Source organism: Quercus suber, unplaced genomic scaffold (genome assembly GCF_002906115.3).
Source record: "Quercus suber isolate HL8 unplaced genomic scaffold, Cork oak 2.0 scaffold_23, whole genome shotgun sequence".
Lineage (NCBI taxonomy): Eukaryota > Viridiplantae > Streptophyta > Magnoliopsida > Fagales > Fagaceae > Quercus > Quercus suber.
The window spans coordinates 1,974,008-1,997,897 of NW_027069488.1; the positions used below are offsets into that span (position 1 = coordinate 1,974,008).

Consider the following 23,890-nt stretch of genomic DNA (forward strand, 5'->3'; position numbering starts at 1 on the left):
TTATTATTCCAAGGTGGAGCAGTTTCCGGCGTTTTTTTTAAAGGATTCGAAGTTCAAACTCAAAGTGGAAGCTAGTAATTCAGTGGGGCTCTTCAATAAGAATAAAAGCTATTACACACAAGCAATTACTAGCAATTACACTTTTTTTTTTTAACTGAAATCGTGTTCAACTCACAATTTCAGTTCAAAAAAAGTGTGTAACATCGTAATACCCCATTAGTAAAATATATGCCAGTTGGGTTTGAGCATATGCTCAAAGCCAAGGTTGGTCAAAATAGCCCACTTGATTGGAGAGTAAGACAAAAAGTCCAAGCAGTGCAGATAGTGAATTCAAAGTTTGAAACCCAAATTCAACTTCAAGAGAATCAAAGAGCGCTACTGAGACACAAAACAATTTAAAAATACAAAATGAGTACTTTGAAAAAGTTAGTATTAACTTTCGTGCACATTCCCTACACTCAAACGCAAAAATATATATATTTTAGGGTCAAATGGAGAATATGACTAAATTATTTTCCACAGGTCCTTAAACCAATCAATTCATTCATACTTTTCTCATGGCTACCGAAAGGACTTGTGAGGGTGATCCTGACTGTTCAGAAAGTGGCATGTAATTGTTGCAAGTCTGTCTGTCTATTTTGTACTAATCAATTGACAACTAAATATATTAACTTTCTGACCTTTTGCTATAATGAGAGTGTCAGAAAAAACATTTTTGTGTCAATTTTTTTTTTTTTTTTTTATAAATAGACATCAAAGGTTTGTTGTGAACTTGAGCAAGAGGACATGTGGTTGTAGGAAGTGGGATCTTACTGGCATCCCATGTCAGCATGCCATATCTGCCATACTATTTGATGGAAGTGTACCTGAAGATTATGTGCATCCTTATTACACAATTGAGACATACATGAAGGCATATGAACCAATAATTTACCCTGTGGCTAGTATGGAACAGTGGAGAAGGACATCAATAGATCCTTTGGAACCACCCAAGGATAAGATACAACGTGGTAGACCCAAGATAAAGAGAAAGAGGCATCCTTCAGAACCCAAAAACCCATATAAGCTAAGCAAGGCTGGTACCATCATCAAGTGCTCTGAGTGTAAGAAGGTGGGACATAATAGCAGAACATGTCCATCCAAAAAAGACAGGGTTAGTTTTGTGTGCTCTATGTTATGTTTGCCACCATTAATTCTTGATACTTATATATTGTTTTATGTTATAATGTAGGGTACAGTGTCCACCAATGCTAAGAAGACACTTACAACAAATAAGAAGCAAGCAGCTGGAGGTGCAAGGGCTACTGCTGCAAGTGCTATAGATTCAAAAGCGAGAGGTGTAAGAATTGTTGTTGCAAGTGATGTAGATTCAAGGGTTGGTGGTTTAAGGACTGTTGTTGCAAGTGCTGTAGATTCAAGGGCTGGAGGTTCAAGGGCTGTTGCTGCAAGTTCCATTGGTGCTAACAGTGAGCGTGTGGTGGTGCCAACTTTGGAAAAAGCCATTCAAAGGATGTAGGCTAAGAAAAAGAAAAAACCTTGGGTTTGAGAAAATATAATTAGTTTGTGTTGGGTTGTGCAAGTTTTACGTATTAGGCATTAACAACATGTAATCCTTCCAATTGGGGTTTTTTTTTTTTTTTTTGGTCATTATCAATTTGTGAACAATGATTTTTACTAGGCATTAACAATTTTATGTTACATTTGGATTATTTTTTGTGTCATAGTCATCTGCGAACAATGAGTAAAGCTATTAATGTCAAAGCACTTTGTTTTCCTGAATATTTGGCTTTTTTAGCACTAAAAGACAAGAGTTGAGGGAGTCATAAAGTCCATTATTATGGAGCAGGCAGAATTGAAAGTAATAGATAATTCTTCAAATAATTACGAAGCACCCAGAATTTTTTTTTTTTTTTTTTTTTTTTTTTTATGGTCGAAGCACCCAGATTATTCTTCAAATAATTACGAAGCACCCAGAATTTTTTTTTTTTTTTTTTTTTTTTTTTTATGGTCGAAGCACCCAGATTTGTTTCCACGCCCCTCCCCTTGAGAAATGTAACTAGATTTGTTTGCATGCCCTCCCCTAGAGAAATGTAACCAGATTTTTTTTATCATCAAAATCATTCTAAGGAGAGAATGATAAAAAGAAAAAAAATAATCAGTCAAGAATTACATCCGGGCATCTTGAGCTTTGTGTTTCTCAAAATCACATTTGTGCAGTTAAATTTTGCTAACCTGTAATAGAAGATTTGAACTTTGTCAATGGCCAAGGAAGATAAGAGAGAAACTCTGAGATTTTTGTGTGTTTTTTTTTTTGAGAGACAATGCAAATGAAGTTGCGTGGAATCTGAGGAAGAGGATGGCCCCACGTGAGATAGAGGGAGATGTGGAAAAAAATTGGGTTTTGTTTTAACTGAGTTTGAGGAAGGTTATTTTAGTCTTTTAACTTTGTTCCACTTAAGTAAAGAGCATGTGTTTGTCACATGTAGCAAGATTCTATTAAATATAACAGCAAAAATAACACCGGGGTGCAAAGTGTGATAAGTGTGATAGTTTAGGGTGCAAAGTGTGCAGTTGGATAGTTTAGGGTGCAAAGTGTAATCTGGTGCATAGTTTAGGGTGGTAAAGTGTAATTTCCCCCTTTTAATTGATACTAAAGTCTAAAACTATGAACAATTAGTTTTGAATTGAGGAAATGTTTTATGGTAAACTTTTATATTTATTATAATATATACACACACACATACATGTATATATTTATTTATAAATATAAAAAATAGCGGTAAACCCGAAACGGTACACCGGTATTGACCAGTATCTGAAATATATCGTACTGCTGAGCAAACCGATACAGCCTCTGGTACGGTATTGACTCCTCTATATCTCTCTATCTAAGCTCAAAGGTTGATTGGCAGTATGAGAATATATTAGACTCCGACACAATTTGAAGACCGGTATCCTATGATGTAATGGCTAATAATAGTTTAAAATTCACAACTACTATACAAAATTTTATATATGCATAACCATATCATTTACATTTTTATTTATCACAAATAATCAATAATTCTGTCATTAAAGATCACAAATTAAATCCCATAAAAAAATATTAAAGAAAATCACAATCTAAACTTAAAAATAGGTCCAAAGAAATGCAATCTGCATAGACTTTTATACCATTAACCAAATGCACATTTTCAATTTCATCATTCACGAATATGGGCTCAACGTACAAGAACCCGTTATGCGAATTCAACTCATACTTGTATGTTAAAATCTTGAATCTTGTTCATTCTTCGTGTACTTAATTAAAATCATTTTGTTTCATTGTCCAACATCAAGATTATCATGTGTTTTCGTTAAGATAACCATACATCGTGCATGATAATGTATTATGATTCTCAATCAACTAGTCTACCCGGACCGTTCAAAGAACCGTTAAAGGGAGAGGTTCAAGGTTTTAAAGGTTCAACCGAGATTCGACCGAGATCAAACCGTGATGATATCATAATTAATTTAATAATTAAATAAAATAAATATAAATATGTTAAATTTGTAAATATTAGCAAATTTGACAAAAATATCTTTAAAAATTGAAATAAACTTTCAAATAAAAGATTATTACTTATTCTTATTATACCTAAATGATATAAGTTAATGAATTACCTATAATGTTTTTAAAAAATCCAAATAAGAGTATAGACAATGAGATATAAAAATAAATAAAAAAGAAGGGAAAAAAAAAAGTAAAAACTCAGGACTTTTAGTAAATAAAGTAGCACTACTAGTGTACTAGTACAATGGGTATTTGACCATTCTAACTCCCACCAACCCACCCACGTCATTTCAAATTTATCTTTTCACATTATTACTCTGATGCTTTACTTCCTTCACAGTTCACACAATTTCCTAGCACATCTTCTTCTTCTTCCTCACATCTGCGACTCATCTCATCTCCTTCTTCTTCTTTTTTCTTCTTTTTTTCTTTTTTAAATCTTACCATACCATCGGTGCTTCTTATATTTTTTGCTTCATTTTCGGATCTTCTTCATCATTTTCTCTTTTTATTATTTTTTTTTTCTCACTTCAGATCCATGCCAGAATTTCAAATTAGAAAGCAAATTTCTTCAGACATGCGGTTGAACCGGCTTACGGTTTGAACGGTTTTTCATGTTAGACCTCGGTTCAAGCGGTTCTCTCATATTGTTTAAATGCCCGGTTCTTGTATATAAAAAACTGTTTTCATCAACGGTTCACAATTAACCCAGTCGGACCGTACGGTCCGGTCCGGGTTTAAAACCATGATTTTCATCAATCAATCGACGGAAATAGCTAAGGTGGCAGCCAGAGGAATTAAAATATTATAAAAATGCCACATCAGCATATAAATTTAAAAATTAATTTATTAATTTTAACTAAATAAAAAAATCAAAACTGAATTAAAAATCAAAATTCACTTGAATTAAGATTTAAAGATTAAGAAAAAAAACTTGTAGTAACTTTCTCAATTTTTCTTAAATTTTCTTGTCAACCAAACACAAAATCATCAATAAACACTAAACTCAGACACAGTGCCAAAACTCATTTTTCATTTCCTAGATCTCTCCGAATGGCAACGAGTCAGGTTCGGGTTGGGTTTTTCCATACCTGGACCAAACTCGCGAGCCAAGCCCCGCAGCCCGAACCCAACCCGTTTACTTAACGGGTTTTTTTCCCAGGCCCGAACTCGCACCCACCGGGCTCCGCGGGCCCCGTCCAGCTAGGCCAAATTTGGGCCTAATTCTCGGACCAAATCATGGCCCAATCACAATCAATTTTTTTTAAGGCCCAGATGCCAAAAATAGGCCCATCCAGCTTAAAATATGAAGAAAAAAAAAAAAAAAGGAAATATCTTACACTCGCTTGTGTAAGATCTTGAGTATAAGTATATGCATTATGCCTTAGTGTCAAATTTTTCCTCTTTTTGTTTTTTTTTTTTTTTTTTTTTTTTTAAATAAAAAAAAAAAAAAAAAAAAAAAAAAAAAAGGNTCACATATTCACAATCCCAAACATAAACAGAAACACAAATCAGTTTTTTTTTTTCTCTTCTTTGTTAATACAGATTTTTCACCATCAAATAAATAAAAAATACAAATCACAAATTCACAATCCCAAACATAAACAGAAACACAAATCAGTTTGTTTTTTTGGCTCTTCTCTGTTAATACATATTTTTTACTAAAAAAAAAAATACAAATCACAAATAGAAAACAAAATCAGAAGATCGGCTGGGCTTTGAAGGATCTGGTACAATCGGCTGTGCCTGGAGAGTGAGAGTGAGGCCGTGAGGGTGGCTGAGAGTGAGTCCGTGAGGGGGGTGACAAGAGGAGCGCAAGACGGAGCGTGACTGCGTGAAGTGTGAGGTTGGCCGTTTGCTGTGTGAGGCAATGAGGGACGAGGGTGAGGACTGAGGAGGTGTGAACTGAAATGAGGGAGTGAGGAGGGTGATGAGGCCGGAGGCGTGAGCTGAAAAATGAGGGAGTAGTGTTTTACTGTGTTTATAGCTATATATATAGAGGGGGGTTTTTTAGTAAGTTCATTGTAACTGGGTCGGGTTTCGGGTTTGATTTTTTTTTTTTTTAATAAAACCCGAACCCGACCCAGACCCACTTCGAGTGTTTTTTTTTTTTAAAACCCATACCTGACCTATTCTTTATCGAGCCGGGTAAAATCCTCTCCATTAGGGTCGGGCCAAGCCGGGTATCCGCGAGTCGGATCTAAATTGCCATCCCTATCTCTCTCCCTCTCCCCCTTGGGTCAAACTCCTCTCTTGGCTTCTCTATTATTTCTTTTTCTCCAACAGTCCTCTCCATCGAGTGCCTTAATGGTACTTCCGCCACCGACGAGTGGACTGGCGATTATTCAAGTCATTCTGGCCAGATCCAAGGTCGATTCCTTCGTCTTCAATGGTCCCTACTCTTGATGTTGGTGGTGGGTCGGGTTTGGTGGTTGTGAATCGTGGGTTAAGGACATGCAGCAGCAATGGGCTGTCATGGGCTTGGTGGGTTAGGCCATGGGCTGTCGTGAATCTAGTTTTGGCTGAGTTCGTGACTTTTGGCTGATTTGGGTTGCTGGGTTATAATGTGGTGGTGGTCGGTGGTGGTATGATTGGTGGGTTTGTGGTGGTGGTTTTCTGGGTCTAGATAAGCTATTGCTACTACTTCTACTGTGTTGTAATTGTGAACAAGGGTCATAATAATCTTTGTACCACCACATCTGAGATGGGATCGCAATTTGCAAGTAGTAGTGAACACCCCATTGACCCTTGTAAAAGGGACGGATGAAGATTGAAGGGAGAGAGTGAGTTCAGTGACGTTGATGTTGGAAGATGAGATGAGATTAATATATAATATACTAAACTTTCCTTTTTATAATATCTTTGAAATAAACTGGGTTTTGTTTGAGTTTTTGGGTTTTTGAGTGTTTGAGATTTCTGGGTTTTCTTTGATTTTATGATTTTGGGTATGAATCTTTGGGGAAGAACAAGAAAAATTGATGGGGTTTCAGCATGGGTCTTTTAGCATTGGTCTTTGTTCTCTTCTTAAATTTTATTGCATTATTGATTTGATTTTAAGTGGGAAAGGAAGTTGATTTAATGAGTTTAATTTTGAATTCATGTTCTTGGGTTTGATTTTCTGGGTTTGTGTTCTTGTGTTCGTAGACATTTGATTTTATTGTTTTTAATCCTTACACCCCATTGACCCTTGTAAAAGGGACGGATGAAGATTGAAGGGAGAGAGTGAGTTCAGTGACGTTGATGTTGGAAGATGAGATGAGATTAATATATAATATACTAAACTTTCCTTTTTATAATATCTTTGAAATAAACTGGGTTTTGTTTGAGTTTTTGGGTTTTTGAGTGTTTGAGATTTCTGGGTTTTCTTTGATTTTATGATTTTGGGTATGAATCTTTGGGGAAGAACAAGAAAAATTGATGGGGTTTCAGCATGGGTCTTTTAGCATTGGTCTTTGTTCTCTTCTTAAATTTTATTGCATTATTGATTTGATTTTAAGTGGGAAAGGAAGTTGATTTAATGAGTTTAATTTTGAATTCATGTTCTTGGGTTTGATTTTCTGGGTTTGTGTTCTTGTGTTCGTAGACATTTGATTTTATTGTTTTTAATCCTGTGTTTTCTTTTTTTATTTAGTTAAAATTGACAATTTTTTTTTTAAAAAAAAAAATAGGTATTGATGTGGCATTTTTTATAATATTTTAATTCCTCCGGCTATCACCTCAACTATTTTCGTCAGTTCACTAACGGAAAAGACGAAAATAACACACGTTAATTGGTTTAGGGACTAAAAGTGATAAAATTAAAATGTAGGAACTAAAATGGAAAAAAGCCAAAATGTAAAGACTAAAAGTGCATTTACGCCTTTAAAATACAATGAGTAACATAATTTTTCACTTCCATCAATCAAATTTCATAATATTGAAAATGAAAACATTGTCAAGAGTCTTGTAAGTCAACTGTCACTTTTTGGCGTTTCCACTAGAGACATCTAGAATTGAAATCCTCCCTCTCTCAACTATCAACTTATACACAAATAAATGAAAACATCACTTAATTTACCAAGATAATGAACAAAGAGCCTAAAGTTTAAGAATATACCTACATGCAATACTTATGTTAAGGGACTTGATGGCGAACCTCAGAGCCGATCTCCCCTTGTGAGCGGAAAACTTGGTGATCGACATGTCTTTTAGTGTGTTTGGAAGGAATGTTTCATAGGGAATACGATAAAATGAGCATTGTCTCATAGTCATTTTATTCACTCTCACTAAACTCTTAAACATCAAAATAATAGAATGCTTTTTAAATAGAATGACTATTTAAAATGTTTTTTAAAAGATTCTTTTTATTTTATTATATCTTTTCACTATTTTCCCTTCTTCCCAGGTGGTCATTGCACATTTGATATTCTGTCATGAAGGTTACCTGAGAATACGATTAAGTATTACAAGAACTACTATCAATTGTGATGGGATAACCTTTTTATGCACGTAATTTATGATAATGCATGAATAGAAATTTGAATCTACAATTCATAGTAGAATAACCTTTTCTATGCATATATTAATTGTAAAAAAAAAAAAAAATTTAATTGGTACACTTATTCCAAGTTCCTCTTATATTGCATAAGTTACCGACTTATAGTATATTAGTAAAATGGAAGCAGGAGAATTTTCTCCATATTTGGTGCATTAACTTTAGAAAGTTATCTTGTTTTTTCCATGTACAGCATTTTTATTTATAGAGTTACAGATAATGCTAAATTGTTATGAGTCAACAAAAAGAAAGTCATATATGTTAATTAAACTATATTTGAAACTTTGGTGTTTGATTTATGATGATTGGGTTGACTTTACAAATGAGTTTTTGTTTTTTGTTTTTCAATTTTGTGGAATCCGAACTTTTTTTAATTTGAATCTACAATTCATAGTAGAATAACCTTTTCTATGCATATATTAATTGTAAAAAAAAAAAAAAATTTAATTGGTACACTTATTCCAAGTTCCTCTTATATTGCATAAGTTACCGACTTATAGTATATTAGTAAAATGGAAGCAGGAGAATTTTCTCCATATTTGGTGCATTAACTTTAGAAAGTTATCTTGTTTTTTCCATGTACAGCATTTTTATTTATAGAGTTACAGATAATGCTAAATTGTTATGAGTCAACAAAAAGAAAGTCATATATGTTAATTAAACTATATTTGAAACTTTGGTGTTTGATTTATGATGATTGGGTTGACTTTACAAATGAGTTTTTGTTTTTTGTTTTTCAATTTTGTGGAATCCGAACTTTTTTTTTTCTTTTTTGGAGAAACATTGTGGAATCCAAACTTAAAGCCCAACTTTAGACGATAAAAGATTTTATAAATTGAGCTAACAGAAACCACTATAATTAAGTTACATTTAATATTGTTTTATATAATTATTTTGAGCTAACTTCTTGTTTGTCAATACATCTAATTTTAATTATATAATCCATTAAATATTTATTTTACAAAACTTATCCAATGCATCATATGGATTAACATTTAGAACCATCAAGCAAGCTCCTTACTTCCAAGCAATTATTATTATATTTTCAACACTTTATTATGCACACAATTTTTTTCATAACTTATTAAGATGACAAGTTGTAAGTTATTTTACAACTTTTACATATACTCATCATTAGCACCATTTTTGTTTTCTAGAATTTACAACTTATTCAACTATTTGTGAAAAAAAGTTATGGAATAAATTGTATCACTAAAGTTATTATTATTATTATTATTATTGTTATTATTATTATTATTATATTTTCCACCGAATATATAGAAACAACCCTCTTAAGCATTAGCATTTCAAAGAATGAAGGACAAAAAGAAAAATACAAAAGCTTTATCCTTTAGTTGACCAAATACTTACTTTTTAGTTTGGGTAAATCTCTTTATACACATTTCTACGCATACTTTATGAAATGACACGATTTTACAATTTTAAATGAAGTTTTAAAACATGATTTTTAACTAATGTAGCATTGTGTGTCTCGTACACTAATGTACATTTGGGATTAAATTATAAGCTAGTTGTTAGCTTTATTTATTTGCCACGGTATTTTCAGCAAAACACCAATTAATTAACTTTTTGAGAATAATTTATTTAGTTTTTTTTAATAGAAAATATGCCAAAATATATTTTTACTTTGAAAAAGTGAAAAAAATATGAGGTTTTAAAAAAAAAAATTTGTACATAAAAGCAAAAAGCAAAAAAGCTAACTTATAAATCAATGCCAAATAGAAACTTAGTTTATTTTATTTAACTTTTATTTTTTATCTATAGTACTTTTAGCAAAAAACTAGATAAGTTTCCAAATGGACACACGTGTGTTTGACAACCAATTATAAACTAGTTTTTTGCTTAAATTATCCATTATTTGTGAGTCCCACATTACTTTTTGTTTAAGCTCTATTTCAAATAATACAAGTTTCACATTTTAAAAAATAAGCTAGCTTTAGCTTTTTGTCTCATATTATACAAATGAGTAATGCAAAAACCATAGTTTTTGTCACAACTTGCTTATATGGCAAGTCGTGAGTAGTGGAGCTGTGGAGCCATATGGACCTACCACTTTTACTTCACCACTCATAACTTGCTACATAAGTAAGTTATGGTAAAAGTTATGATCTCAGCATTTTTCTATGCAAATAAGCTATCGAAAATAAGTAATTTTCAAATTAATAAGACAAAAAACTAAATAAGTTATTTAAAAAGAGTGACATGAGTTATAATTATCACCTCTATTAATATCTAATTATCCCTACAACTGTATGCTGTCCCACGATACCCTGTCCCATTCGCACCAAGTTATGACCCCCACTTTTAGTTTAATTTGGGGCAGTTTTTTCCCCTTTACCCATTTCTAGTTCCTACCTACCAAACTACCAACACTTGGGGGAAGCCTTTTATTTCCTTTCCAAAATTCCACAATATATACTTTATAAACTGCCTTTATTTCTCTATCTTCCCTTTCATTTTTATTACCCACTCCACTTCGCAAAAAAAAAAAAACTCACGTTCCTCTCAAGTTTTTTGTTTTTACCCTCTCTTTCATTCTCTCTCCTTATTTGCACGTTAAAAGCATTTTTTTTAGAGAGAGAAAGAGAGAGACATTTTTTTAACAAATTACAAAACAAAATATTGGTTTTGGGTCTCTCTCTCTCTCTTTCTCTGTTTTTCTGTGCCCAAAAAGGCATTTCTGGACAGAGACGAAGAAGAAAGAAGAAGAAATTGAAAAATTAAAAGAAAAAGAAGCCATTTTTTTTTCTCAATTCGAATTTTCTCTCACGGATCGCCATGGAGTTTGTAGGTAGAACTGTGAAGAAAGATTTCAAGGGCTTTTCTCTCTCCTTATTTGCACGTTAAAAGCATTTTTTTTAGAGAGAGAAAGAGAGAGACATTTTTTTAACAAATTACAAAACAAAATATTGGTTTTGGGTCTCTCTCTCTCTCTTTCTCTGTTTTTCTGTGCCCAAAAAGGCATTTCTGGACAGAGACGAAGAAGAAAGAAGAAGAAATTGAAAAATTAAAAGAAAAAGAAGCCATTTTTTTTTCTCAATTCGAATTTTCTCTCACGGATCGCCATGGAGTTTGTAGGTAGAACTGTGAAGAAAGATTTCAAGGGCTTTGGGGTTTTCTCGGGGACCGTGAGATCCTACGACGTCTCCTCTGGGTCGTTTGAGATCGTCTATGACAACGGTGATTCCGAGGAGCTCGGTTTTTCCCAACTCACTTTGCTCTTACAGGCCCGAGAAGAAGAAGAGGAAGAGGGAGACGGAGAAAAAGAAGAAGCTCAAGCTCAAGCTCAAGCCCAAGCCCAAGGGTTGTTGGCCGAGGAAAGTTCGCTGCTTGGCCGGAAGCCCAAGAAGCGGCCCCGTATCGAGCCGAAGAGCGAGGTTGGTGGCGGTGCAGGTAATGCTAGCGTTAATTTCGTGACTGATTTGAATTCTAATTGTGATTTGAGTAATGGGTTTGGAGGGAATTTTAGTGGGAATTCGAATTCTAACGGTAATTTAGGTGATGGGTTTGAAGGGAATTTGGAAATGGGAGATGGGTTTGTAGAGAAGGAGGAGGGAGAGAGAGAGTGTGTGGAGGTTGATAGGAATTTGAATGTTAATGTTGAAGAAGCACAAACCCTAGGGAAGGGGAGTGGAAGTGGAATTGGGATTGGGATTGGGGAGAATTTGAATAGAAATGATGGGATTGATTTGAATGCTGGGTTTAATTTGAATGAGGAGGTGGATTTGAATAGTGATGGGTTTGATGACACCCATGTTAAGCCTGAGGACAATGTGAGGAAAAGGGATTGTATTGATTTGAATTTGGATGTTAATGGTGATTTAGATGATGATTTGGGTGGCAGAAATTTGGGGGTTTCATGTTCGGGAACCCAGAAGAGGGAATGCGATTTTGATTTGAATTTGGAGGTTTGTGAGGAAATTAAGGATGCAGATGGTGATGGTGGAGTGGTGTTTAAGGCTAGCGAATCTTCTGAGATTGTTGAAGAAATTCAAAAGAAAGATATTGAAGAAAAATGTGAGGAAGATGGTGGAGCAAATGGGCTTTTGAAGCAAGCCGATTTAGATATCAATGAGGGCTTATTGATGCAGGGTATTACTGGGTCCCTTGAGCCTGCAGTCGCAGATGCATCTTTAGGGTTGGTTGGACTTGAGAAGGAAAATAGTATTGAGGGTTGTAGTTCTGTGGAAGTTCAGTTGAAGGACGGTGTTTCTGAGGCTGGTGCTACAGTTGTTCACGGGGACCAAGGCAACTTAGGAAGTCCATGCAAACAAGGAAGTAGCCGGAGAAAGAGAAGGAGAAAATCAGATAATTTGAAATCCACAACAGAGACAGTTTTGAGGAGAAGTGCTCGTAGAGGGTCTGCTCAGAATCGTGTTTCGATGACTTCATGTGCTGCTGATGATGCACCGTCCCCTGCAGTTAGTGCAGTAACAGAGGAAGTGCCGGTGATTTCAGGTTGCGAAGCATCTGAAAAGATCAGTGCTCTTCCCTCAAAGCCGCAATTACCCCCTTCATCACAAAATTTGAATTTAGATGAAATTCCTATTCCTGACCTCTTTTCTGTCTATGCCTGTTTAAGATCATTTAGTAGTTTATTATTTCTGAGTCCCTTTGAGCTGGAGGATTTTGTAGCAGTATTGAAGAGCAAGTCTCCTAGTACATTGTTTGATTGCATTCATGTTTCTGTTTTGCAAACTCTGCGGAAGCATTTGGAGAACCTTTCAAATGAAGGTTCTGAATCTGCTTCTAATTGCCTGAGGTATTCTTTATTCCTTGCCTCTTACTATTTCCAAGTAAAATAAATTGGTTTGAATATATTAGTGCTTATTGTTTTCTCTGTCAAAATTTTGATGTAGGAGTCTTAACTGGGATTTGTTAGACTTAATTACGTGGCCGATTTTTATGGCTGAGTACCTACTGATTCATGGTTCAGGATTGAAGCCGGGTTTTAATATTAGTCACTTAAAGCTATTTAAAAGTGACTACTACAAACAACCTGCTGCCGTAAAGGTTGAGATACTTCGATGTCTGTGTGATGATATGATTGAAGTGGAAGTCATAAGGTCTGAACTTAATAGAAGATCTTTGGCAGCTGATCCTGACATGGTTTTTGATCGGAGTACAAACCTTGGGATTAACAAGAAAAGGAAAGTTACAGTAGATGATTCTGGTGGCTCTTGTTTGACCAAGGAGGTTGGTGAGGATGCCACTGACTGGAATAGCGATGAATGCTGCCTTTGTAAGATGGATGGAAGCTTAATATGCTGTGATGGGTGTCCTGCTGCATACCATTCAAAGTGTGTGGGAATTGCTAGTGATCTTTTGCCTGAGGGTGACTGGTACTGCCCTGAGTGTGCCATCGACAGACATAAGCCTTGGATGAAACCGCGCAAGTCACTTCGAGGAGCAGAGTTATTGGGAATTGATCCTCATGGTCGGCTATATTTTAGCAGCTGTGGTTACTTGTTGGTGTAAGTTTTTCTTATATTGTTTACATAGTTAAATTGAATATAACTTCTACTACTAGTCTACTACTGCTAATAAAGTAATCATTCTTTTTATGATAAGTCACTTCTCTTGATATAGATTTCCCTAATAATATTGTCTTAAACCTTTAAGCCAGCACCTGTTTGGCCTTATTAATTACCGAGGATGGTTTATTTTTCTAGGTAGGAGGATAGTTTCGGTAGTGAGACTGCGAAACACTATGAACATGGATTTTACAATTTCGTGATCCATACAAAGAAAATAATTTGTGTATCCATTTTTGAGTAGTCAGGCTTAGGATTAGTTATTTGTCATGAATTAGTTGATTCCTTGAAAAATATTAGAAACTTATTTATCAAAGGCTCATCAGTTTTCACCTTATCAGTGCTGGAGTTTTGATTATTCTTCAGCGGCCATGATATTGTGAGTCAGTTTTTTTTTGGTCTGTTTTTTATTGGTTGGATTTAAACAGTAGAGTGGCTGTCATATTTAGTTTTTGATTAAAAAATGAACTTGTAGCATGATCTTTTCTTTTGTGAAGGTAGTGTTGATTTTTTTTTTTCCCCTTTCAAAATGTATTGTCAGACTAGGAATTGATTTTTTTTTTTTTTTTTTTACTTTGTTTTTTGAATGATTATATTTCATTGGTTCCTTTTCTTAAGCATTGGCATAATGATATGCATCATCCGCTCCTAATAAATTTTTTTTGCCATAAAAAGACAGAATACATATCTTTCATGATGAACAATTTCTCATGCTACTCTTGATCATCCTGATCTGTTCTAGGTTATATTATGTCTGGATTTTGAACTTGCAGGTCAGAGTCATGTGACACTGAATCTTCATTCAGTTACTACCATAGAAATGATTTGGATGTTGTAATTGAAGTGCTAAAGGAGTCGGATACTTCCTATGGTGCCGTATTAATGGCTATTTACAAGCAATGGGTTATCCCCCTCAGTTTGAATGGGGCTAGTAATTTGGACCTGCTGAACCATTCTGTATGCTCAGACATTCTTACGAAGGGACATAGCCCAGCTATTTTAATGACCTCGGCACCATTGACATCTTCAAAAACAAATACTGTGAAGAATGAAACTGATGATGCAAGAAAAGTTAAAGAAAACTGTAATAGCGGATGTTCTGTGAACTTGTTAAATTCCATGACCGCAACAGAAAGTCCACATATGAATCCAGAAGGATCAGCTGGAGCCACACAAATGAGTGTAGACATTCAGAATTTTCAAAATCATGTGCCTCATGATTCAAATAGATCTGAAAAACCACGAAGACGCCGACTCTCTAGAGGCTGTTCTTTGACATCTACAAGCATAGATGTCAAACGAGAAAATAATATGGAAGCTGCAGATCCTGGCCATTCCTCATCTACTGTAACTACTAGAAAGAGAGAGAGATCCCCTATGAATTGTGGGATTGGTTACATTAACTATTACAGTTTTGCTCAAACTGCCTCATCTGTTGCAGGGGAGTTGATGCCTAAATCATCGGACAAAATCAATGAAAACACTATTATAACAGAGGAGGATATAATTGCAGCACAGATGAAGGCCATTGTGAAGAAATCTACCAGGTTTGGTTGGGCAAATACTCAGAACCTAGATGTAGATGCAAGGAAAGAGAAGTGCGGGTGGTGTTTTTCATGCAGAGTTCCAACTGATGACAGAGATTGCTTGTTTAACATGTATTTAGGAACTCTTTGGGAAGGTTCTAAAAGTGATGTGGTTGGGCTTCAATCAAAAAAGAATAGGAAAAGCCATCTCATGGATGTCATCTGTCATATTCTTTCTGTTGAAGATCGTTTGCATGGGCTTTTGTTGGGTCCATGGCTGAATCCACATTTTACCAAGTACTGGCAAAAAAGTATTCTTAAGGCATCTGATGTGGGGTCTGTTAAACATTTATTGCTCACAGTGAGTATTCTTTGCTTCCTCTCTATTTTAACTTGATTATGAATCTTTTGGGGTACAACTCATTATAAATTAGCTGGGCTTGTCATTTTGGCGTTCACTTAGACCCAATATTCATTTTGTTCAAATTGAAATGTAGTGCTGGACTTTCTAACTTAATTTTAAAGCTTTCTTCTTGCTTCACTTTCTAAATTTGTATGCTTTGCTATGTGGTCTGCTGTTTTCTTTGGGAGTTTATTTTAGGGGCGGGGGCGGGGGTGGAGGACATGTTAATGGTTCTTATTATATAAAACTATGTAAATAATAACAGATTTGCTTTTGTTGGGTCTTTAGTCCTTGCCTTAGGTGGCAAGGGAGAGGGTTGGGGTGCAGTGACAGATTTCCTTGTCTGTTACTTGGGTGGAGTTAATCAGTCCTTGGTTTGAAGTGGCCCAAATTGCACCCCATATGCATCTTCTGACTTCTTATAATTAGCTATCTTTATAATTCATTCTCTGAAACTTTTGGGGTAATTTTTGTTGTTATGGAATGTCCACAGTTGGAGTCAAATTTGCGTCCTCTTGCACTCTCAACTGAGTGGTCAAGACATGTGGATTCTGTTGCTACTGTGGGTTCAGCTGCACATGTTGTCATTAGTTCATCACGGGCATCCTCAAAACATGGTATTAACCGGAAAAGGGTTAGGTCTTCAGAACCTGAGTCGAATCCTTCTTCAAATGCTGCTAGTGGATTGGGTATATTATGGTGGAGAGGTGGTAGGCTTTCTCGTAAAGTTTTTAATTGGAAGGTTCTTCCTCGCTCCTTGGCATCAAAGGCGGCCAGACAAGGTCTGCATATTGTCTTCTCTTTCTTGTTGGAGTCGTAGTGTTTACAATTAAGTCAGCTGAATAATTATTCTGAATTTGTTTGAAGTTTAAAATTCTGCAGCTGGGTGTGTAAAGATACCGGGCATATTATATCCTGAGAATTCAGAATATGCAAAGAGAGGCAGATATGTTGCTTGGCGATCTGCTGTTGAGACAGCAACAAGTGTAGAGCAGCTTGCTTTCCAGGTATATCTCCTGGAAATTCCAGTTTCTTTTGGTATCTGATGTTTAGGTGTTGCAATGGCCTTCCTGAATTATTTCTTGCTTTGAAATACTTGCGTTTCTTGGCCAATGAGCCCTAGGTCAATTGGCACCTCCTCCCTTTATAAGTTCTCAGTGGAGGGTGACGTTGTGGGTTCAAGACCCACTAGGTGTGTAACTTACCAATCAAAAAAGAAATACTTATGTTTCTAGACTTCCATCACTACTGCTGGCAAAATCTGTGCGGTTTTTTAACACATTCACTCGATGAGAGTGACCTCAATTTATATACGTAACTATTTTGTATTTGTGGTAAATATGTAATAATAATATTTTAGCGTATAAGTTGGCTTTTATTACACAGTGATATATATATATATATATGTATGTATATAAAATAGGCCTTAACCACAGTAATTGCCAGGCCAGGACATTTTTCAGACCTCACTTGACACTTATACGTGGTTGCAAATTGGATATCTTCTGTAATTCTTGGTCCACTAATTCATGTAAAGTTTACAGGTTAGAGAGTTTGATTCAAACATTAAGTGGGATAACATTGAAAACACACTCCCTCTCCCTGCATTGGACAAGGAAACTATTAAATCAATCAGATTGTTCAAGAAAGTTATTATCCGAAGGAAGAGCACTGAAGGGGAAGTGGTAAAATATCTTCTTGATTTTGGCAAGAGAAGAGTTATCCCTGGCATTGTTAAAAGGCATGGGTCCCCTTTGGAAGATTCCTCTAGTGAAAGGAAGAGATATTGGTTGGCTGAATCTTATGTTCCCTTGTATCTCTTGAAAAATTTTGAGGAGAAAAGAATTGCCCGCAAATCTAATGAGATGAAATCTAGGAAACTTCCCGAGGTTGGTAGAGTAACAAATAGATGCCTCCAGAAAAGGGGATTTTCGTATTTGTTTTCCAAGTCAGAAAGATCCGAGTATCATCAGTGTGGGCACTGCAATAAAGATGTCCTGATCAGGTATTAAATATTTCTTATATTGCATGTATTTATCTCTTACACCTGTCAATTGCTTGAACTCAATTTCTCTGATAGGTTGTCCTGAATACTTTAAATTTACTTTATCTGAACCCTAGATTTCAATCACACCTTTCACGTTCACATCAATTGGCCAAAGTATGGTCCTGTAATATATATATATATATATTATAACTAAATAATACTAAATTGAATAAAGAGAAAGATAATACAAGGAACCAAAGCACACAGGCAGTGTGCTAAAGATGTCAGCAATAAAAACTACAATGCATGAAAATTAGTATGCTTCTGTAATTTTGAATGTCTCATGCAGGTTGAATGGCATTAGATGGTATGGGAGAGGGAAATAAGAAGGGTGAAATAGGTTATAGGTTGTTCTGGTTAATTTGAGAACTGAGTTTTGTGATTAGAGTTTTTGCTCAAGAATTCTTATGTTCTTAGTCTCTCATTGTTTGAGCTAAAATATGCTCAGATTTTCTTGCCTGTTAAGTATTTTCTCAGTTCCATTTTAATTTTTCATCTTACTGGCTTCATTTCTTCATATGATGAATTTATTTGTTTTTAATATTGGCAGGGAAGCTGTGAGCTGCCAGCATTGTAAAGGTGAGTTTTTGAATTTTTGTACTACGACCTTTTCCTTTTGTAACTATTATGTTATTTTGTGGTTTGGGTACAATTTAATGAGAGTTTATTTATGTTTTTTTTTTTTAATATAATTTAATTTCTTCCATTATTTTTGTGATGGATTGTGCTTAACTGTATTGGGATTTGGAAGATATGGGTATGTTTTTGCATATCAGCTCGGTGATCAAATTTATGTTGCCCTTTTTATTCTTTGTACTGGATTAGATATTTTTTTCTTTTCAATTTTTACTTGTCTCTTGCATAATGTGTATTGTAATAGCACAAATTATTGTGTTCTAGTGTGTAGTTGTTAGTTTATAGCTGAGGACAGGAACTGTATCAAATGGGCACAAGAAATGTAGCGAATTTAACCTTTTTTTAGTTTGGCACTATACATCTAAGTCACTAATACAGTGTGGCACTGGTTATGTTGTATCCTAGTTGGCTTTGATAAGCTATGATGAGTCTTGAAGAAAATTTCTGTGGAACTATAGAATTTCTTTATTAAATAGCTGCTATTGACTATAAAGCAAGAGGTAAACTCTGAGGTTGTACCATAAAAGATTGTTAATTTAGTTTCCCTTTAATTATTTACTTTAGACACTTAGGTGGCATAGATAGTTGGTAAGTACTGTCTGTTGAGATGATTTTATTTGTTTGTTGTAAAAGATGTATACCACTGCTAAAATGTGACTATTTGAGGTAAGTCAAGGAGAGACCTGAAGCGGGAGTGGAAAAGTGAAAGGACAACTATATATTAAGCTGTGAAATTTACTCAATATGATCAAATTGTATATATAATGATTACTAAAATTATGGGGCAATGTGTTATAATTAGCCGCTGACCTATAGAAGCTTGAGAAGAGGTTTTTGATACTAGTACACTCAGCCTGTTTTCAAAATAATAATTGGAAATGCCTAACCATTCTGATAACATATTTCTTCGGGTTTGATTTCCTACCCTACATGTTTTTTCCAAAATCCAATTCTTTAATTGTTGACATGGTTTTGAATGAAAATTTCATTGTTACTCCATGGTTTGTGTATGCCATAATGAAATCATCTCGTTATGTTTCCAGATTATTTAATTACACATTAGAAAGAAGTGTATGCCTTCCAGATTATTCATTTTGTAAATAGCCCAATATTTTCCTCCATCTTGCTTAGGCTCCTGAATGATGTCACTAGTGGAATCTATTTGTAATCCTAAGCTTTACTGATTTGGTCAACAGTTTTGCTCCTGTTAGTGGTATTAACGTTCTTTTTAAAGGTTCTTTATGCAGCTTAGCTGCCTCTGCTGCTCTCATTTTAGCAAATATAATTTCGAGTTGCAAACTTTCCTTCATTAACATTGTTGTGTGGTTCATTACAGATAAATTGATAATTTACATATATAACTTGTGTTTATCTTCTGTTACCTTTTAATGTGATAGCTTCAAGGTTGATGTATGTCATGGAGTTACTTTTTACATTTTGAGTTTAGTGAGTGACCTGATTATTTTCATATTTCAGGATTTTTTCATAAAAGGCATGTCAGGAAATCTGCTGGGGCCATCACTGCTGAATGTACATACACATGCCACCAATGCCAGAATGGGATGTCTACCAAGGTTGTTGCAAAAAGAGGGAAAACTGGCACCAAAGGAGGGAAATTACAGACACAAAAGCGTAAAAAAGCCTCCAAAGTTAGCAGACCAGTGCGACTAAAAAGTAGAAAAAAAGTAACAAAGGTTGTACAAGTACGATCTCAAAATAGTAAAAAAGCTCCAGCTTCTGTACCTCTGCGTCGTTCACCAAGGAAAGCTAAAGGCTTGTCATTACAAAATAAAAAACTTGAACAACGCAAGAAAGGGAAAAAGATTAAATCCAAAAAGAAGACATTTCAGAAACCGAAAAGAACAGCTTCTTGGCGGAAGAAAAGAACTCATATTTACCATAGTTACTGGCTTAATGGTCTCCGGTTGTCTAGAAAGCCGAATGATGAACGAGTGACTCATTTTAGGGAGAAAAATATTCATTCCTCTTCTGAGAATTTGTCTGTAACTCTGGGTCAGCCCAAATGCCTTATTTGTTGTGAAGCAAGATATTCATCTACACTAAATTATATTGCTTGTGAAATTTGTAAAGGTACTTTACTTTTCTCAGTTCTTTATTTCTTCTTGTTTTGGTTAACTCTTTCATATTTCAATTGTGTATTTAGTTATTTGATGCTGATAAGGAACAGAATGCATGCTGAAAGATCTTATCCTTTTGCTATTAATCTTTAATAACATAAGATTTTGTTGCTCTGTTGAGTTCCTTTGTACATAAATTTATCATAACATATTTTTCTTCATGATATTGTGCAGAGTGGTTTCATGAAGATGCTCTTGGACTCACTCCAGAGAACATTGATAAACTTATCGGATTTAGGTGCCACATATGTTGCAAAAGAACCCCTCCTGTCTGCCCCCATGTGCTAGATGTGAAGAGTGATGTGTCCCAGTTGGTTGAGGCCCAAAGTAATGCTGTGGTTGAATGTAATGATGAAGTTTCTAATAATGTCCCACCATTGAGCGAGGTATATTAAAACAACTTGGCTCTAATACCTGTACAAAGTTTTCATATATTTTTTTGTTTTTCAGGAGGACCAACTATTGGTTCATTAGATTTTCATTTTTATGGAGGATCAACTATTTTTTCCATTTGGGCCCTTTACAAACTGTTGCCTAAAAATCCCAAGGCAGCCACTTATCCACCTGACAGCCAGATCCCCCACTATGTGTCCCCATTTTTGTTCCCTGCAGCTAAAACAAGTACACCCTGGATCAACAATAACTTGCTAATTCATATGCATCCTTGGTAAAGACAGCATCGGATATTCCCCAATTGCAGCGCAGAACTTTTTTACTATAAGCTTCTTTAGTCACTTGCAAAACACAATCCTAGCTTTGAAATCCAATTTGATCAACTTCAAAATAAGTTCTTAAGGTCTGATGAGGCCATTGTGAACTCATAACGTTTCTTTGCAATCATAAATGTTATGTTGCAGCAGAAAGAGAGAGCATACAAAGTTTTAACATTGAAGCTCCCAACTTTGAGATCTCTGGCACACCACTAAATTACCTCACTTCAGCAGTAAACAGGTTGCTCTATGAAACACCAATCCAAAATCTGTAGCCAAACTCTTCGAGAAAAAGAGCAATTGAAAAAAACAAATGATACCTACTATCAATGAAATTTCTGAGGAACACACATAAACCAATACCCTTATAACCCCAATGCACAATTCTGTCATACGTAGGTAATACCAAACTCCAGCAGGGAACAAAAGTTTTCATAAATCTAATAGCCTCCCAAGCAGAAGCACTAGTAAACCTAGCTGATTTAGAAAGAAGCCTTGAAACTTAATCACTAGCCTCCATTTTCAACTGAAAAAATTTGCTTTCAATGATTACAAGATCTTGTGTCCTTGCTTTGTTACATTTCCAACAGGCTCCTTGTTTGATAGTAGCCACTTTAGCATGAAAAGAACTAATGTTTTTCTTGTGTGTATCATAATCACCTTACACCCATACTTGGGATAAAAGGTCCATCTGAATGCCAGAGGAACACAGAACTACCTTCCCCAGTTGAATGCTTGATAAAAGAGATGGTTTCATCCCTTAACTTCAAAAGTTTTCTCCAAGCAAATACTAGGAGGTTTTATATTTTATAGGGCTTGGGAAGTAGAAATTCACGTCTTTAACATGCTGTTTAGATGTTTTCTTTATTGTATGTATTGTCCTAGTTGAGTCTTATGGTATTCAGCAGTTCATAGACTCTGCTTGATGCTGACAAAATAAGCCATCTCATCTTTAACAGTGAGTTTTGATTTAAAGAAAAAGGAGAGAGAGAAGAGGGGGGGGGGGGGGGGGGGGTAAAAAAAAAAAAAAAAAAAAAAAGGGTTTCTGATTTGATAATCTGTTTGCAGATTGCTTGCAATTGAATTCTCTTGGTATTCAGTGGGGAATACCTCTACATATTTGGACTCAGTTTCATTTTTTCTTTTGTAAAGAGGGATGCTTGTTATTTATTGAGATATCCATTGGATAAAAACAGTGAAGGAATGGATAATTATGAGCGGGTTTCAAAAGATTCAACTGCAGATAGCTAGAGATCTTCAACTAAGAAGAACTCTTTGTTCTAGGAAAAGAAACATTGAATATGCTAGCGGGTAAAGCAGTGTAACCAAGCAGAAGGTTGCGGGGCAGCAAAGCAGTTTATTGAAAACCATTACAAGTGGGGAAATGAATCTGCTTTATAAAGGAAGGAGAGGTATATAGTTCACGCCTTGAAAAAGTTATTATTCTGCTCAAGAAATAGAAACATTATAATATTTACAAGCAAAGTTTGTTTTAGGTATGTCATTTGATGCTAGAGTTTCTGTTCCAATCCATTGATACACCAGAAAGGTTATAAAATAATAATATAATAACAACAAAAATAATAATAACAATAAAGGCTGTTTATGTTTATTGTACAGAATCCAGTATACAGTCTTTTACTATAAAATTCATAAGAAAAAACATCTTTAGAAATTTGCACCTCTGCCTTCATGAGAATGGGTTCTTGGTTGAGGTTATGGGCTAAAAAGTCCCATGGAGTGTGAGTTGCTTACCCATCAAAATATATGTGGTTAGGTGGTTTTTGTTTTGTGACATCTTAAGGTTCTGTGCACCTTCACCCTTATTAGAGTGGGCTGTTGGGTTCAAGTCCTATGCCGTGTGTGAGTTTCATACTCATAAAATATATATGTTTTTAGGTGGTTTTTGTTTTGTGGCATATGGCCCCTAAATTTTGTGATTTTCTATGGTTACTTATACAGACTATTTAGTTAAATGACATCACATTTAGCCCAGATTATCATCTCCAAAAATTCCTGTGCCCTTGGAAATATATGTAGAAGGTATTTTTTGTAAATTAAGTGACATCACATTTAGCCCAGATTATCATCTCCAAAAATCACCCTGTGCTCTTGAAAATATATGTAAAAGGTATCTTTTGTACCTAATCCCAAGACTACATTCTATTTTCTTGATATTTCTCCTTTACCCTTTTTTTAAAAAAAAAAAAAATTTATTTCAGGATTTTCATTTTGGGGTTATATCTTAGAAAGTATTGGTATTTGTTGTTTTCCAGGTCGTTTAAAATGTGGAAATACCATCTTTGATACTACAAATCTATTGGGTTTTGCTTTTTATAGAGACATATATAAGATATTCAAATTTTATCTTTGCAGGTTTTCAGTGATCTTCAGAAAAGAGCTATCAATGATATTAAGTCAAAGAAGGCCTAAAAGGCCGGGTGCCACCACCAGATGCTGGGTATCCTGTTCGGCCCTAAGTTATTCCTGATGGGTATTGTCCAAAATTGTTACATTCAAATCCTAGAACATTTTTAACATTCTTTATCTTGTTGGGAGGGGTTTTGGTAAATACTGACTTGGAAGAGTGACTTGGTTTAGTTTTAGTTCAAATTTGAGGCTAACAATTGATTGGGAAAAAAAAAAAAACAATTAAAGGTAAAGATAGAATTAGTTCATTTAAGGATGTTAGATATTTCTGATCAATTACTGGATATTCTTGTTCCTACCCAGCGACATCAATCATCATAGTGCTTCAGTTTAGAAGCTTTAGATTATTCTCAGAAAA

The 23,890-nt window shown here is 34.9% G+C and overlaps 2 protein-coding genes across 2 annotated transcripts; both read left to right on the forward strand.

The window, feature by feature from the left end:
* Positions 1–557: 557 nt before the first annotated feature.
* Positions 558–1,703, forward strand: LOC136064319 (uncharacterized). The gene is made up of 3 exons (XM_065765922.1): positions 558–610; positions 751–1,153; positions 1,232–1,703. Exons 1-3 carry the CDS (start codon positions 558–560, stop codon positions 1,514–1,516), a joined length of 741 nt encoding a protein of 246 aa, XP_065621994.1. The 3' UTR covers positions 1,517–1,703.
* A 9,257-nt stretch (positions 1,704–10,960) lies between these two features.
* On the forward strand, positions 10,961–23,890 carry LOC112035616 (DDT domain-containing protein PTM). The gene is made up of 10 exons (XM_065765501.1): positions 10,961–12,870; positions 12,968–13,582; positions 14,416–15,529; positions 16,065–16,353; positions 16,454–16,578; positions 17,116–17,576; positions 18,169–18,197; positions 19,731–20,345; positions 20,567–20,778; positions 23,479–23,890. The coding sequence occupies exons 1-10, from the start codon at positions 11,174–11,176 to the stop codon at positions 23,533–23,535; spliced, it is 5,214 nt and encodes a 1,737-aa protein (XP_065621573.1). The 5' UTR covers positions 10,961–11,173; the 3' UTR covers positions 23,536–23,890.

What these genes read in the sequence shown, in the direction of transcription:
- LOC136064319 (XM_065765922.1), top strand. Translation starts at nt 558, where the DNA reads ATGGCTACCGAAAGGACTTGTGAGGGTGATCCTGACTGTTCAGAAAGT. An exon ending in GACTGTTCAGAAAGTGGCAT is followed by an intron (nt 611 to 750) that starts GTAATTGTTGCA and finishes TTTTATAAATAG; the next exon opens with ACATCAAAGGTTTGTTGTGA. An exon ending in GTCCATCCAAAAAAGACAGG is followed by an intron (nt 1,154 to 1,231) that starts GTTAGTTTTGTG and finishes GTTATAATGTAG; the next exon opens with GGTACAGTGTCCACCAATGC.
- LOC112035616 (XM_065765501.1), top strand. Translation starts at nt 11,174, where the DNA reads ATGGAGTTTGTAGGTAGAACTGTGAAGAAAGATTTCAAGGGCTTTGGG. An exon ending in ATCAAAGGCGGCCAGACAAG is followed by an intron (nt 16,354 to 16,453) that starts GTCTGCATATTG and finishes AAAATTCTGCAG; the next exon opens with CTGGGTGTGTAAAGATACCG. An exon ending in ATGTCCCACCATTGAGCGAG is followed by an intron (nt 20,779 to 23,478) that starts GTATATTAAAAC and finishes TTATCTTTGCAG; the next exon opens with GTTTTCAGTGATCTTCAGAA.